This window comes from Rhinolophus ferrumequinum, unplaced genomic scaffold, assembly GCF_004115265.2.
Source record: "Rhinolophus ferrumequinum isolate MPI-CBG mRhiFer1 unplaced genomic scaffold, mRhiFer1_v1.p scaffold_84_arrow_ctg1, whole genome shotgun sequence".
Classification (NCBI taxonomy): Eukaryota; Metazoa; Chordata; class Mammalia; order Chiroptera; family Rhinolophidae; genus Rhinolophus; species Rhinolophus ferrumequinum.
In genome coordinates, this window is record NW_022680440.1 from 693,853 (window position 1) to 709,843 (window position 15,991).

Sequence of the window (15,991 nt, forward strand, 5' to 3'; positions counted from 1 at the left end):
TAACTTCTTCAGTTTCTCGTTTGGGGTATCTGAGGCAGAAAGAAAACCCAAAGAAGTTACCTCTGTGTCATTCCTTGGGTCTGAGATTCCTAGCTAGTCTGCCTTCTTCTTTACACTTTTCAGAATCTTCTTATGATTGTTTTATACATAATGTCCAGGGTTTTTAGTTGTAGTTAGCAGGAGAAATAGGGAAAATTATGTCTACTCCGTCTCCTCAGAAGTGAACACCATTGACAATTAATGGCATTCTTGCCGTTCTGGCCAATACAACTAGACAAGAAAATGAAAGAAAAGATAGAAACCAGGGTTTCTCAATTGCAACACTATTGACACTTTGGATTACATAACTTTCTGTTGTAGCGGGCCATCCTGGGCACTACAGGAAGTTTAGCAGCATCCCTAGCCTCTGCTCACAAGATGCCAGCAGCACCCTCTGCCCCACTCCACACTGTGACAACCAAAAATGTCTCTGGACATTGCCACATATGCCTGGGGAGCAGAATCACCCCCAAGTTGAAATCCTTTGGTATAAATATTAAAAAGGAGACAAATTATCTTTATTTTCAGACAATTCAGTTGTTTACTTTGACCTCATATTAGTATCATTATGTGTATATGTGTACACACACCAAAAGTAATTGATAGATATATAGATATATGTTCTCCACACCCATCAATAGAGATTGTGACTTAATTATACTGGGTGGGGCACAGGCATCAGTAAATATCGAAGTGCTCCAGATGATTTTTTTTCTTGTTTTGTTTTGTTTTTGAGAATTATATCTTATTGAGATATAATTGCCGTGGAACACTGTATAAGTTTAAAGTGTACCACATAATGCTGTGACTCACTTATATCGTGAAATGAGTACCACAGTAAGTTTAAGTAACATGCTTCGTTTCATGTAAGTTGAAAAAAGGAAAAAGAACTTGTTTCCTGGTAATGAGAACCCTTAGAACTTATTCTCAGTAACTTGCATCCACACCACATATCGGTGTCGGCTGTAGTCATCGTGTTGTGTGCTGCCTCCCAAGCACTTACTCATTTTGGAACTGGAAGTTCGTACCTTTTGGCCACCTTCCTCCAATTCCCCTCTCTCTACTCCCCAGACGTGATTTTTAATATGACTGAGATCTGCTCTTTTCAACCTAAGAAAATACCCTGAAAATTTATTAGAAGTGATAAGAAAACTCAGCTAAGTATGAGATAAAAGATACATCCATATGTATGTACCAAGCTCACCCAGGGGTGTCTCCACTTCCCCAGAGACCAAGTTTCAGGTTACCCCCTCCATACTTAGCCCACCTCCCTCCTTGCAGAAGGGAGCAATTTGATGGAACTTGCCAGGCTGCCAGGACCTGGCAGGCTGCCCTCCTGCTTTGATCTGTCCCTAGAGAGGAGCCCTGGTCCTGAGGCTTTTGACCTAGTTTCTGGCAAACACCTGGGCTACTGTCCAGAGAAGGGGGAAGAGTCTGGCAAGAAATAAAAAAGTTGGGAATGGGTTTTATCCCCTCATAGATCTTTGGGGTGAATGAGGACGTTCCTCATTATTCTAACAACTGGACTGTCCTCATTCACAAATGTAGTTGTTGGTAGTAGATTTTAAGTTCATAACGTGTCTGTCTTTTGACTTATAAAGGCTCCTGGAAAAGAAATATTGTATGGATTCATTTCCTCCAATATTTCATTATCTGTCTTCCCTTCAAAAACAGTTTCCCCCTCCCCCCAAAGACTTTAAAATGTCTGAGGTTGTACATGCCTGTGACTTGAATTTCCCCTTCTAGGAAGGAGTTCCTGAGGCAGCGGCGGGCAGCCGTGACCCTTCAGGCCAGGTGGAGAGGCTACTACGACAGACAGAACTTCAAGCTGGTAGGAGAGCTCACCTGGGAGCTGCGTCTGCGGAGCAGTGGATAGCTGTGCAGTCAAAACAGATGCTAAATGTTTGTCTATCTGAGTGTGAGGGTTCAGGCAGGAGAGATCAGGTCATTGACTTTAAATGACCAGACACACTCTCTTTTTAGCATAGTCTCAGGTCACATGGGCTGTGGGCTTCAAAGCGTTCTCCTGTAGAATTGTGGGCCGCTGCAGAACTACAATGAGATGTCCTGCTCTGAAATTAGGTAATGGCTATCTTTCGTCAATTTTCAGGCAACAAAATAAGTTAATGGATTGATTATTCTCAGTGTCAACCACTGCATGATTTTTTTCTTGACCACAGGCTCTGCTAATGGGTGTCTGCTCAGCAAATGAGCCAGAGTAACCCTGGCCATGACTTATCAGGCCTCTCTTGACTGCTTGCCTTTGTCGTGGATGTGACTGTGCTTGGGACATGCAGTGGTCATGTCAGCAAACTGACCCCAGGCCTGTCTATGCTTTATGCTCACAAAGGCAGAATGGAAGCTGACAGAATGGAAAGGCTACTTGAGGCCTGTTGCTTTGCGTACATCACTTCATTTAGTATGAAGCCAGCCCTATATGTCAAGGAACTGAGGCCTAGAGAGGTTAAGTAATTTTCCCAAGAGCGCAGCGTTAGAAGCAATAGAGCTGGAGTTTGCATGCAGGTCTGTGATTTCTGAGCCCGTAAGATGAAGCATGACCCCACACACGCGGATCCCATTGGTTGGTCTTTGAGAAACCAATAAGGCTGGTTCAGGGGGATCAGGGACTGCTCTGGCATGGGGCATGTTTGTGGCATAGAAGTGGGTGTCCATCGATTTATTGCTTTCTCCTTATGTTAAAGATCCTTGAGGGAGTAGCTTGATGGAGCCCCCCATGGGCCTCCTCACGGTGTGCTGGCTCCTGAGAGTTGGCTAGTCGTGGCTGCAGTTCTCTGTCACTGGCCACCCAGATACCGCTTTATTATTTATGCCATTTACCAACCATTTATTTGGCACTTATTTGAATGCCAGGCTCTGTTCCAAGTACTTTACAAGTAATATCTCATTTACTACGCTTGTGCTCACAGGTGTGTAAAATTTAGCATCAGCCCTTTGCCAAAGAGCAGGTAACTGTAAAGCTGATTTTCGAAGTCTCCTGGGGAGTACACCCTGTCCCCCACTGTCTGTGCCATCAGGAAGGCCTTCTCTGTGCTCCGGGCACTTCTGGCCAGACCCCCGTGAGTCCACACCCCTTTTGCCTCCTCAGATCCTCCTGGGTTTTGAGCGCCTGCAGGCCATCACCCGGAGCCAGGTGCTGGCCAGGCAGTACCAGGCCATGCGGCAGAGGATGGTCCAGCTGCAGGCCCTCTGCAGGGGCTACCTGGTGCGTCTGCAAGTTCAGGCCAAGAGGAGGGCAGTGCTGGTCATCCAGGCACATGCCAGGGGCATGGCTGCCCGGCGGAAACTCCAGCGGCAGAAAACCAATGTAGGTGGTCGTCGCCCTCGTAAGCAGGTGGGGACTGGCTGGGGCCCTGGGGGCAGGGCAGGCAGGAGGAGTGAGCGGCAACACTGACCTCTCACCAGGTACTCCTGTCACCTCCCTGTACAAAGTTATTACTGCAGCAGGTCTTCACACCATCTGGACACCTAGGTCGCCCCTGGGTCATGTTCGCAGGATAGTCTTATACCTAGAACCTGGAAATCGAGCTCCTTGGCCCACTCCCTTTAGGCTTGGGGATGATTTCTCAGCAGATCTGGTGGGTCCCCTTGAAGGCACAGGAAACCAGGGCCAGTGAGCTATTGGCCTCCCGTGGAGGAGAGCGGAGCCCCTGCTTACGGCACCATGGCTCAGGGCAGAGAAGCCTTCGAATGTCTGGGCAGGAGAGGCAGATGGGCAGGGAACAAGGGAGTAGTGCACGAGCCCATCTCCTCCGAGGGCACAGGAGGCTGAACCTCAGGCTGCTGGAAACTGCGATAAGCAGGAGGAGCTAGGGAGGAAATTTTGCCCTTGCCACTGATGAAACGGGGCCTACAGGGCAAGCTATAGCGGGCAGGGCACGTAGGAGGCTAGGCCTGCAGGCATGGCAGCAGCCTGCTCCTGCACCCATGGGACCCGGCAGGCCACAAAGCAGGCTCCCCTGTGTGTGAGCACAGGCCCAGTGCCTCTCCTGGCGCAGGCTTGATGCTCTGGGGACGAAGAGCCAGGAGGCCTGAGCCTCGGTTTGTGGCTGTTCCGGAGATGCCTGGGTTGGAGGTCGTGCTTCAGGGACCATGTGTGGCCAGAGACAAGCAGGCAGCCTTCCACTGGCCCTGACTTTGCAGCGGGAAAAGAAAAGCCCAGCTGGTTGCTCTCTAGTCACTGTAGCTGTTAAAGTCTGGGAGTTTAGAGGGAAATACTTTGATTTGGGTAGGTGATGGCAGGAGGAGCTCACTTGTCTTCTGTGAGGGGCTTGCTGCAGCGAGCCTTGTGGATAACCTCCCCCCATGGGGTGTGTGTGCAGGGGCTGCTGGTCACCCCCGCTGGAGAGCAGAAGGGCCAAAGTGCTCTCCCCACCAGGAAGCGCAAGTCCATCTACGACACCGTCACCGACTCCGAGATGGTGGAGCAAGTGTTTGGCTTCCTCCCGTCCATGATCGGTGGGCAGGAGGGCCAGGCTTCCCCAGGCTTCGAGGTAAGATGGGCCCCCTCCTTCAAGGGTGAGGCCCAGGCGGGGGAGGGGCGGGGCCTGCCCAGCTCAGAGCTCAGTCCACCTGTAGGCTCACAGGAGACGCCAAGACTCCACATGGGGAGCTGGGAGGGTGGGTGGAAAGTGTGTTCATGCAGAAAAGAGGGGAGCATGGGTTTCTGTGGTCACACACTTTCAAGGTAAGTAGGTTTCCTACCTGCAAGACTTCGCAGAGCCTTTAACATGCAAATCACTTGGCCTTTCAGTCAGGCAGCATTTCCCACGTGTGTCTGACCTCCCTCTGACAGAGCACTTTGGATGTGACGAGGGCCTGACTGGGGAGCTAATGACCACAGGCAGGAGGACGTGATGTCTAAGGGGAAGGCGGCAGGTCCAGACAGGAACAGCAACCCAGGGCTGTCCTGCTCACTCACCACACCTGCTCTGTGCCCCAAGAGCCAATGGCAGAGGCACCCCCAGGTGGTCATGCCCCCCCCCACGCACACATGCATGCACAGGCACACACCTGGTCTGTGCGGTAGGGGCGGCTGGGACCCCCTCCGCAGGAGGCGCACCTGACTGAGGGCAGGCAGGAGGCCAAGAAGTGGGGTGTGCACATAGCCCATGTGCGCAGGCCGGGGGCTCTGAGGGTCTCAGGTAGCTGAGATGCTCGCGCTGAGGCCCTGCCTGTACCAGGGGCCCGCAGCGGGGGTCAGGTGGGGGAGGTCTCCAACACAAGGAGGAGTGGACAGATGGCTCTGCAGCCGGACAGGCAGATACTTCTTGGGGCTCCCTGACCCCCAGGTATGCATACCTCACCAAGTGGCATCTGAAAGAACAGCTGATGCTTGTCTCCACCTCTCACCGGCCCCCAGGATCTGGAAACAAAGACCCAGAAGCTGCCCGAGGTTGACCTGGACACAGTCCCCATGCTGGAGGAACCTGGGGAGGACATGGATGACCTGGCTGAGTACACATTCCCCAAGTTTGCTGCAACCTACTTCCAGAAGTCGGCCAGCCACACACACATCCGGAGGCCCCTCCGATCCCCGCTGCTCTACCATGATGACGATGCCGACTGCTCGGTACCTGGTGGTTCTCTGGTTTCTAGTAGCTCCAGCCGCCCCCAAAACCCAGATCTGCGCTGTGGTTCAGTGGGAACAAGGAAGGAGCAGGGTCGCCACGGCCAGCGCTGTGAGCTGGGTTCCAGCTGGACCCTCTGTCTTGATTTCCCCAGGCTGCCCTGGCTGTGTGGAGCATCATCTTGAGGTTCATGGGTGACCTTCCAGAGCCAGTGCTGTTTGCCAGGAGCAGCCTGCGTGGCAGTGCAGTGATGCAGCAGGCCCATGGCGCCGTGGGCAGGGAGAGGAGTGCCCAGTCTCCACAGCACGGAGGCTCTGCACAGGTGCGTGCTCAGGTGGTGGCAGACAAGGGCACACACCCTCTGGGTGTCCGCCGGGCCTGAGGCCCCACAGAAGCTGGACTGGAAGGGGAGGCCAGACACAGAGTCCCCTTGTCAGCATCTCCCTGAGCCCGGTCAGCCAGACCTCCCCACCCACGGGAGTTTCAGCCTCGAGTCGCACTCAGGGACTCATGAGTCAGCCATTACACCCAGGACATTCTGAATATAGTCATTAATGGAGAGGATCCCCCAGGCTCTGAATATGGGTTTGACCTGAACAGGGTTGAAGTGCTTGTAACAACAATAACAACAGGTGTGTTACTGATAGCATGCCACTTGCTTCTCTTCAGTTAATTCTCAGGTAAGGCAACCGTACAAGGTAGGGATTCTTATGTTTATTACAGCTAAAGAAAATAAGAGGTGATGTGAGTTGCTGCCAAATCACAGTGAATCCATGTGACAGAGCTGGGCTTGGAATTCATTCCACTGAATTCAAAGACCAAGCTCTTGACTGGTGTCCTACCCTGCTCTCTGATGGAAGGTTAACTGACACCCATTTTTGGTCAGAAATCCTTCCTAAGGCCTCAGTTTCATAATGTAATCTTAGTGGAACCAACCAAAAACTGTCCAAAGGAGTTACACAGTAGCGACAGCGCGCAGGCCCACCAGCAGCGGGAGCCCCGTGACTGCCCATACATCGAGCTCAGTGTGCAGACTAACTGCAGAGAAATCTAAGTGCATCTGCAGCCCAGGATCTCATAGCCAGAGTGGGCCTGGAACTGCATGGAAGTTGCCCAGGCTCAAGCCCTGACTCCCTGCCCTCTAGAGGTGTGGGCGCTGCAAAGTGCATTAGCTATCTACTGCTACATAAGAAATTATCCCAAAATTTATCAGCTTGGAACAGCATTATCTCACATAGTTTCTGAGGATCCGCAGTGGCTTAGCTGCTCATGGTGTCTCATGAGGTTGCAGTCAACCTGTCGATAGGGCCTGCCATCACCTCAAGGCTTCCCTGGGACTAGAGGATCTGCTTCCATGGTGGCCCCTCACATGGCTGTTGGCAGGAGGCCTCAGTTCCTTGCCACATGGGCCCCTCCACAGGGCTGCCTGAGTGTTCTCACAATATGGCTTCCTCCAGAAGGAGTGAGCTAAGACAGCCAGAAGGAAGCTGCAATGCCTCGTCTTGGAAGTCACATACTACGGGAGGCAGGAATGTCAGGAGTCAAGGGTCACTAGGGGCCGCCTTGGAGGCTGGCAGCCTCTCAGGCAAAGGGCCATGGGAGGCAGTCCAGCCACCCCACACCTCTGGAGGGCGCACACAGGGAAAAATAGGACTGGCTTCCCAGGGGGCAGACTTCCAGTTTTCCTTCCAGCTCATGTTTATTAAACACTCACCGTGTGCCCTGCTCACAGAATGGTAGGCTGGGCGGGCCTTGCCCACCCTTGCTTGCCAACTCATGTGTGTCACATTCCATCCCTGTGTGGCAAACCAGCTTCCCCAGCCAGAAGCCGATGCCTAGCCCTGGAACCTGGGCTGATTCGAAATCAAGCCCAGTCCCACAATGAGCTCCTATTTTGGCAGCAACTTCTCATGGCACCATCATGACAAGGTGTGACCTCTGCCTAAGGAGACCAGCAGATCCTAATGGCCTCGCAGCATAGATTCTTTTGATATCATGTGAGAGTCCCCATTTTGCAGTGGGAAGAGCATATTCCAATTCATCCACCCAATTTTCACTGGGAGTGACCATGTTCTTGGGCTGTCCAGGCCACCTGGGCTCAGACCAGCCCCAACTCAGAGGGCTTTACTGGCGACAGGTTCAAGCTTTAAAATCATAAAGGTCCTGAACCCTCCCAGAGGGACAGTTACTGGCTGAGCAGTTTTATTTCATCTCTTGCCTTCACTTGCCTCTGTTTTCTCACCCAGGAGTGAGGACGATGTGCAGAACTATAAGTGTTGTAAAGCTCAGCTGAGATGGGGATGGCATGGTCCTTTGTAAACTGGGCCAGGAAATGGCTGGGTGAGATGGACATTTGTTCCACCCTAGGTGGCTGTCAAGTACTGCTCCAGCTCACCTTCACTCAACAACTGTCTCCATCCACAGAGGCCCAGCCACAGGGACAGAGGGACCAAGGACATCTCCTCCATGAAGCTGAAGCGCTCCTCCCGGATCACGAGCCAGGTGAGCCTAGAACTCTAGAACCGGGAGCTCCCAGCTCTGCCCCTGGCAGGGTTCCAGGTTTTTGCTTCTTTCCTTGAGCCCTGGTTCCCTCCTTTGCAAAGATGTCCTGACTGCCATCTTTGGGTTTCAAGGTGGCCAGCCAACTGAATATTGGAGAGGAGGCATTTGAGCCGGATGCCTCCATCCCAGACCGACCCATGTCCAACCTGGAAAAGGTGCACTTCGTTGTGAGACGTGCCATCCTGCGGCCCAGCCTCAGGTCAGCCCACTCCCTCTTAGTCCACTCAGAGCATCAAACCCCTCACCGCTTCTCAGCCCTTGGCCACAGCCTCCTCCTCTGCTCCCTACCCCCGAGACACCCCCTCCTCTCTCTGCTCCCCGTCCTAGGGCCTGTGGGCGGGATCTCAGTTCAGCAGACATTATAACCATCAGGGGTTCTCTACTTGCTCAGTGGTAAATCCCATGGGTAAAACCCAGTTTTAGGAGAACAGATTCATCTTGGGCTGAGGATTCATTTTATAACAGGCTGTAATGCAGGGCCCTATAAATGAGCAAGTTCGTCACTTACATTATATGTATTTTGCTTTATATACAATTTGATTTGTAGGAATTGTGTTTTCATACAAATTTTAAGAAATATGTATCTTGCTTTCAGGGACAGACTATTATATTTTCACATATTGTATATATGTCATTGTTTTTAACCAAATTTAGGAAATTGTTGGCCATTATTTCTTCAAACATTTTTTTTTTTTCTATTTCTCTCTCTCTTCCTTTGAACTCTAATTAAACCTATGTGGGACTTTTTTGATATTGTTCCTCAGGTCCCTGTGGGACTATTCCTCTTTTCTTTCTTTTTTTTTCCTCTCTGTTCTTTAGATTGGATAGTTTCTATTGATCTATCTTCAAATTAACTGATCTTTCTTTTGTCTTCCCCTGTCTGCTCTTATACCCATCGAATAATTTTTTTAAATTTCAGATATTATACTTTTTAGTTCTAGAATTTGCACTTGGTGCTTTTTTAATAGTTTCTATTTCTCAGCCAAGTTTCCCTATTTGTTCATGCACTGTGAGCATAGTTTCCTTTATGTCCTTGAAGATAGTTATGGTAGTTTTAAAACCTTTTCTGTTAAATCCATTATTTGGGTCATCTTGGAGTCAGTTTCCATTGACTGCCATTTTTCTTGAGAATGGTCTTTTTTTCCTGTTTTCACACATGTCTAGCACTTGCCTGTATTTCTTCATGAATCTAGTACTTTTTAATTGTATACTGGACATTGAGGATGATATGTGGTCTGACAATTAAGTTCACGAACTCATCCTAGAAAAAGTGCTACATACCTCAAAGTACTCCCCTGGAGAAGCTACGCGCCAACGCCAGTGCCTAGTTCACCCTTCAAAGCAATTTTGGAACTCTTTCTGGAATGGTCTTCGGAGCTGTCATCATATTACCCTTGATGTCCTGAATGTCATCAGAATGTCTTCCTTTCAATATTTCCTTTATCTTCGGGTAAAGAAAGAAGTCATTGGGGGCCAGATCAGGTGCGTAGAGAGGCTGTTCCAAAACAGTTATGTGCTTGCTGGCTAAAAACTCCCTTTGCTTTTTTTCATCAGTGAGCTCCTTCAGAACCATTTCTGCACACACTTTTCTCATGCCAAGATTTTCAGTTAAGATTTTCCTAACTGTTTCTCTATTGATGTTTACTTGGTCTGCTATGCTTCTCACAGTTTGGCCGATGATTTTGATGCACGATTTAACACATTTTTGCAATGTTTTCATCAGTTCTGCTCATTACTGGCCGCCCTGACCTCTCTTCATCAGTGACATATTCTCTCCCCTCTGTACACTGCCATTTTCTTCGTGGCATTTTCCCCATAAACTTGGACTAACATGTCCCTGATTTCACTTCCATTCTTGCCAAGTTTAACAAGAAATTTATTCTTTGCTCGTTGCTCTAATTCAAGCTCAGACATTCTCGCTATGGCAAACAAAAACATGCAACAACAATAATGAACGCCACTCAGCAAGACACAGCCACACATTGACAGGAACCCAGCTTTGAGACTCTGATATGACAAGGTTATGAAACCCGTCCGAGCTGTTTGTACAGTGTTGCCAATGGAAGAGCACCGTGGCAAGTTTGTGGCCTGAATTGTCAGACCGCATTTGTTTAGAGACTTTGGAATCTGTTGTATTCTTTCAAAGACTGTTGACATTTTGGTTTGGCAGGCAATTAACTTGGCTGGTTTCAGCATCTTCTCCCTGTGGTGAGCAATGGCTGGAATCCCTGTTCAGTTCTTCAGCCTTTGCTGGACTGCCTGGAGTCTGCCCCACACGTGTAAATCAGGGGTCAGGCAGAGATTAAGGAAGATTTTATATGAAAAGTTTAGGACTCCTCTTCTCTTGTTCTCTTTATTCTAGGATTTTCCTTCTCACTTCAACTACTGTGAGTACCCCGAACTCTGTCCTCTGCTTCTTCAAGCTAGTAAGACTCCAGGGTTTCTACTCACGTTTTAGCTGCCTGCATGATACCAACCAGGCAATTCTTCTCACTTGGTTCTATTGGTAATTTTCTCATAGTGACTCCTCTTTGGCCACTGCACCCTCCAATATGGCAGACATGTAAAAGCTGTATCCAAATGAGATGCATTGTGGATTCATCAGATCCCCGATAGGCACTTAACAGTGCTGGTCTCCCTCTGGGGCTGACACTCCCTCAGAGATCCCTTGAGACCCACTGCCAACTCTAGCCCCTAGCGGGACACACCACAGCCGCTTAATGCTGGGGTCTTCTGGGGCGATGGACTGCCTGCTTGTGCAGGGTCTCATCAAGATACGTAAAGGCGGGCCGGCCTTCAGGGGGTTGGAGCACCATGCTCCTAACGCCGAAGGCCACCGGTTCGATTCCCACATGGGCCAGTGAGCTGCGCCCTCTACAGCTAAGATTGTGAACAACAGCTCTCCCTGGAGCTGGGTTGCCATAAGCAGCTGGAGGTTGGCGTGAGCTGCTATGGGCTGCTGTGTACCATCATGAGTGGCCAGCAGCCAGCGAGAGCTGCTGTGAGCTGCTGGGAGCAGCCAACCGATGACTGGCGATTGACTGCCTCAGCCAGGGGTAGTGAAAGGCTCAAAATACCAGCATGGGCCAGGAAGCTGTGTCCTATGCATCTACACTGAGAAACAACGGCTTGAACCAGAGTGGCGGTGGGGAGTTGGAAGAAAAGGGAGGAAAAAAGATTCCTAAAGGGCAGCTCCTTCGGTGACATCCTCTCAGTCAACAGGAAGGTCATCCATGCTTGCCCCACCCAACAGTATGTGTGTAGTTCCCAGCTCCTCACTTTCCTCTCTTCCTCTTGGCTATGAAGAGTAACATAATTCTCCAGGAGGAAGAAGACACTAGTCTCTTTGTTCATAGAGACCTCCAGCTTCTGTCTCCAGGGTACACAAGTCAAGTGCTCTGTCACTGCTTCTTTCTAGTACCCTGGGGTGGGCCAGTGGCTTCTGGGGCTCAGCATGCCTCAGATGGGGAGTGAGATGGGTCTCGTCTCTGGAAGACAGCCCCCTTCCCTATTGGCAGTCTCCTGGCGTCTCCCTTACTCCCCCTCATTTGGAGCAAGTGGAGATGGGCCAGAGAGATCAGTAGAGAGAGATCTCTCTACTCCTATGAAGTCCCTTCAAGGAATAGCCTTTCAAAGTTCTCATCTTTCCTTATTCAGGCTGGCTTTGTCGTGGTGGCTGAACTGGTTCTGCCATCTTTTAGTAGATCCTATGAGAATGTATCTCTTTAGTATGTTGAGTATTACCATTTTGTCTTTGGCTCTGGTGTCTTAGCCAAATTCCAAGACAAAGCAAATGCCTTACCCACATCCAGCCACACATTCAGCAAATGTTTATTAAGTACCTGCTCAGGGCCAGGACCTGGCCTGAGGGCTGGGGATGCAAAGGTGAAGATGACATGTCTCTGTCCTCAAAGTGGTCACCCTTTAGTTGGGGAGCATGAGAGGATCCAGAGACCCACAATAACTGCTTGTGCTGAGATGGGGTCCCGTGGGGCTACCAAGAATGAGTACTTATAATGCCCTCCTGGGCCAGAGGGGGTAAGAAGAAGAAGGGGTGTTCACCAAGCAGAAGGGAGAGGGTGATGGGGTCACAGAGTCCTGAAACAGCCTGAGGGTCTGGAATTCCAAGTGGTTTTTCACAGTCGGGCATTGAGTTTGAATTCAATACCAAGGGTCGTAGGGAACAGTTTTAAGCAAGAGAAAACCATGATCATATTTGACTTCCAGAAAGCTCTCCTTGGCAACTGCATGGAGAGATGGAGCCTGGGGTGGGAGGCCAGGAGAGGGTTCCCCAGAGAGCTGATGAGAGGTAGCCCGAGGAGCAGGAGCTAAGAGGAGGGGACAGGGAAGACATGCGGGGGACAGAAGGGAGAGTGCAGTGGCTGATGGGAGGACTCTAGGGTGGCTCCCAGACTGCCGCCTTGGGAGAGTGGTTGACGGTGCTGCCTGAAGAGACTAGAGAAGGGGAGATGTGCTGTAGCTGGGTCCACTAGCCCACAAGAGTAGATGGGACACATCTCTTCCCACTGCTGTGTTCAGTGACACAGTCGTGGTGGTAGCTTGAAATTGGCATTGGTGAGAATATTCACACAGAAATTGGCAAATGCGATGAATCAGAGCTCCTCCCCCCACCCCCAGGAGAGCTGGTTGTTAAACATTTACCAGCATACCACGGAGTATTAGGGAAAAGATGCTGGCCTCTGGCAATGTGAGGCTGCAGGGGCTAATGGGACACTTTAATAAGTGTCATCTGACAGAAGCTTGATAAAGTGGGGAAGGGTCCAGGAGAGCCCCCTCCCCAAGAGAAGACAGGAGAGGCTCATGAGCCTGTGGGAATGGGAACTGGTCAGCAGGCGAGAAGTTGAGGGGTTCTCCCATGAAGTCCCCACTTTTCTCTCTGCAGTGATGGTGGGGTGGCTGCATTCAGGAAAAGGGGGGAAGAAGCCTCAAGGCGGAAGGATTGAAATAACTGAAATTAGAGAAAGGAGCAGATCAGGTCATGAGAGGTCTGGACTGCGAGGGCAGGGCTGAGGCTAGGGACCCCTGGGCGCTCCCTGCACCCATGCCCCACAGCTGGAGGACCAGGGTATTGTGGGCAGAGTGGGTGAGGTACAGAGCAGAGGTCTGAGGGGACAAGATAACTGACGAGGAGGACAAAGGCTAGGGCCTTGCTGAGCTAGGGAATGAAGGCAAACTGGAGTGGGGGTGCAAAGCCCTGGGAAGACACTGGAGGTGGCACAGACCCCCAAGGTGACAGGGTCCAGGTGGGCCGGGGATGCAGCAGAGAGACCAGCAAAGGTAAGTGGAGGTGAAGAGGCTGGAGGTCGCGCCTTGGACGTGACCCCACCCAGCGATAAAGAAGGAGCTATATGTCCAGGTGCCTGTCTCCTCTTCTCCTCAGAGCCAGCTTGCAGCCTACCTCCTAGTGGTCTGTGTCTTTCAGGGATGAGATTTACTGCCAGATCTGCAAGCAACTGTCAGAGAACTTCAAAACAAGCAGCCTGGCCCGGGGCTGGATCCTGCTAAGCCTCTGCCTGGGCTGCTTCCCACCCTCCGAGAGGTTCATGAAGGTAGGCAGGGCCTAGGGCCGGAGCACAACATCTGGCAGGAGCATGAGTTAGCCCTGGGCCCTGGACAGGCCCAGAAATCCGCGTCCATGGCCCGGTTTTCCTGCTGCTGGCCAGGATGGACAGCTGTGGCTTCTCTGGACCTCAGAGTCCCTTCTGTAGAAGAGGACACTGGGCCTCCTCCTTCCAGCTCCTATTCAGGATCTGCACGGCCAGTTCACTTGGGCTCAGGCACCAGGATGGCTGGCTCTTCTGGTGGTAATGAGATGGCAGATGAAATGTACATTGGTTGCAAAGATGAAAGTGTCCCATGAGTGAGCAAAGACTGGAGATTGGCTGTAGCCTCTCTGTCACTCCCTAGAACTAAAAATGGAGGTGGGATGTTGACAGGTGCCTCCAAGTGTTAGTGGTCCCAGGCTTCACTGCTTTAAAATGCCTTTTGGTTCTTATCAAAGTAATACGTAGGAAATGCAGAAAGTCTAAAAAGAAAATAAAAGTCATCCCCATGCCCAGCGGTAACTTCTGTCACAATTTCTGGCTTTTTGTGGTGCTGTAGTGTCATACTTGTGATCATACAGAAAACAATCTCCCTTCCTCTCATGTCCCTTTGGGGACAACAGGAAGCATGACCCCCCCGCCATCTGGCCCATGCACTAGGGCGACTTCTGGCTCCAGTAAATCATCCCAGGCAGCATCTCCTCACAGAATCTCTGTAAGATGCAAAGACTTTCAACACATTTTATCCAACGTATTTTGAACATCAATTCTCCTGCATTTTTCACTTGCCTCCCTAAGTGTCTTTTCATGTTATAAACTCTCCCCAAATGCCAGCTTTCATGCCTCCTATACATAGCTATCCCAGAGGGAATCTAACTGGTTGGTGGGCATTTGGGGTCCATCTTCCAATCACTCATCACCATAAACACCACTGCAATTTAAAAATATGTGTTTAGGATAGATTTCAATTATTGGGCCAAAGGGTATGCACATTCTAAAACCATATCCTATTTAAAACATCCAGCAAATCTCTCCTCAGAAATGTGCCAATTTATATTGGTTTTCATGTTGTGTGAGGGCACCCCTCTCAACAAGCTTTGCCAACACTGAGTGTTACCAGTTTTATTTAAAACTTTCCAGATTTATCGAGATGTAATTGCCATAGTTTAAACTTAAGGTGTACAATGCAGTGCCTTTATAATATGGAGGTATTATATTGCAAAATGATCACTACAGTAGATGAGCTGGCACACCCATCACCTCTCGCAGTTAGTAGTGGACTCCTTAGACCCCGTCTGGGCAGTCAGTAGAAAGGGGCCTGCGTTCTCAGTGTCTTCCCCTCTTTCCCGTCCTCTCCTACCAGTATCTGCTGAACTTCATTGGTAAAGGGCCGGCCGGCTATGGGCCCTTCTGTGCTGAGCGCCTGAGACGCACCTATGCCAATGGGGTGCGCACAGAGCCCCCCACCTGGCTGGAGTTGCAGGTAGGGCCTGGCCGGGGTGGGAGATGGTCAGCGTGGGGTGGTGGCAGCCCAGTGGCCCTCCAGCACAGATTCTGGGTGCCTTCTTTCATCCTGCCGCAGGAAGTGTGTCCTCGGGGCTCCTGGACCCGCTGGGGAGCCTTCGGTGCCAATGGTCTCTGAGCAGTGCCTGGGGTTCGGCCTCCCAGGCAAGCCCCAGACTTCAGAATCCACATTCTAAATCCACATTCCTTTAGGGCCCTACTCACTGAAGGGGGAAATTAATCTGATTAACTAGTTAGCATTCAGTGCGAATCACTGCTGATTGCTTAGTGTTACCCTTCCGAGGACATTTGCACCTTGTAGGAAGGCAGTGGGCATTCCACAGCTGTCACCCTTGGCACCCTTGGCAGCTCTGCTGTGTGTCATCGGTGAGTCTTCAGTGTCCTCAGGAGAGTCCTGTAGACACAGGCAGGTTGGGGAGCGCCCCCTGCACCCTGCCGTACCCCACTTCCTGTGCCGTGTGTTGTCCTATACCGGGGGCACCTTCTGCTGCACCCCTTCCTGTTCTTGCCCTGCCACCCGAGTCCACAGGGCCTGCCTCTGTTCTCCCTTATCTACCTGCTCAGCCCCTGAGCCCTGGAGCTGCACATGACCTTGCAGGGGCCGTATGAGGCTGGTCACACCCCAGTGTGTACAGACGGAAGTGTAGCTCTCGCCGACCAGAAATCTTCAGAGTCTGGGACTCAGCGATTTCTAAGAGCTCTTCTGACCCTGTG

General features: G+C 50.9%; 1 protein-coding gene across 1 annotated transcript in view; it reads left to right on the top strand.

Annotated features, from left to right (window-relative positions):
• The window catches only part of MYO7B (myosin VIIB), a 111,289-nt gene that overhangs the window by 81,518 nt on the left and 13,780 nt on the right, over positions 1 to 15,991 (top strand). Inside the window, exons 20-28 of the mRNA XM_033102344.1 lie at positions 1,786 to 1,870; positions 3,146 to 3,364; positions 4,380 to 4,550; positions 5,420 to 5,629; positions 5,782 to 5,949; positions 8,052 to 8,129; positions 8,261 to 8,388; positions 13,633 to 13,759; positions 15,117 to 15,236. Of these exons, the coding sequence (XP_032958235.1) occupies positions 1,786 to 1,870; positions 3,146 to 3,364; positions 4,380 to 4,550; positions 5,420 to 5,629; positions 5,782 to 5,949; positions 8,052 to 8,129; positions 8,261 to 8,388; positions 13,633 to 13,759; positions 15,117 to 15,236 (1,306 nt within the window). The remainder of the gene's footprint in view (positions 1 to 1,785; positions 1,871 to 3,145; positions 3,365 to 4,379; positions 4,551 to 5,419; positions 5,630 to 5,781; positions 5,950 to 8,051; positions 8,130 to 8,260; positions 8,389 to 13,632; positions 13,760 to 15,116; positions 15,237 to 15,991) is intronic.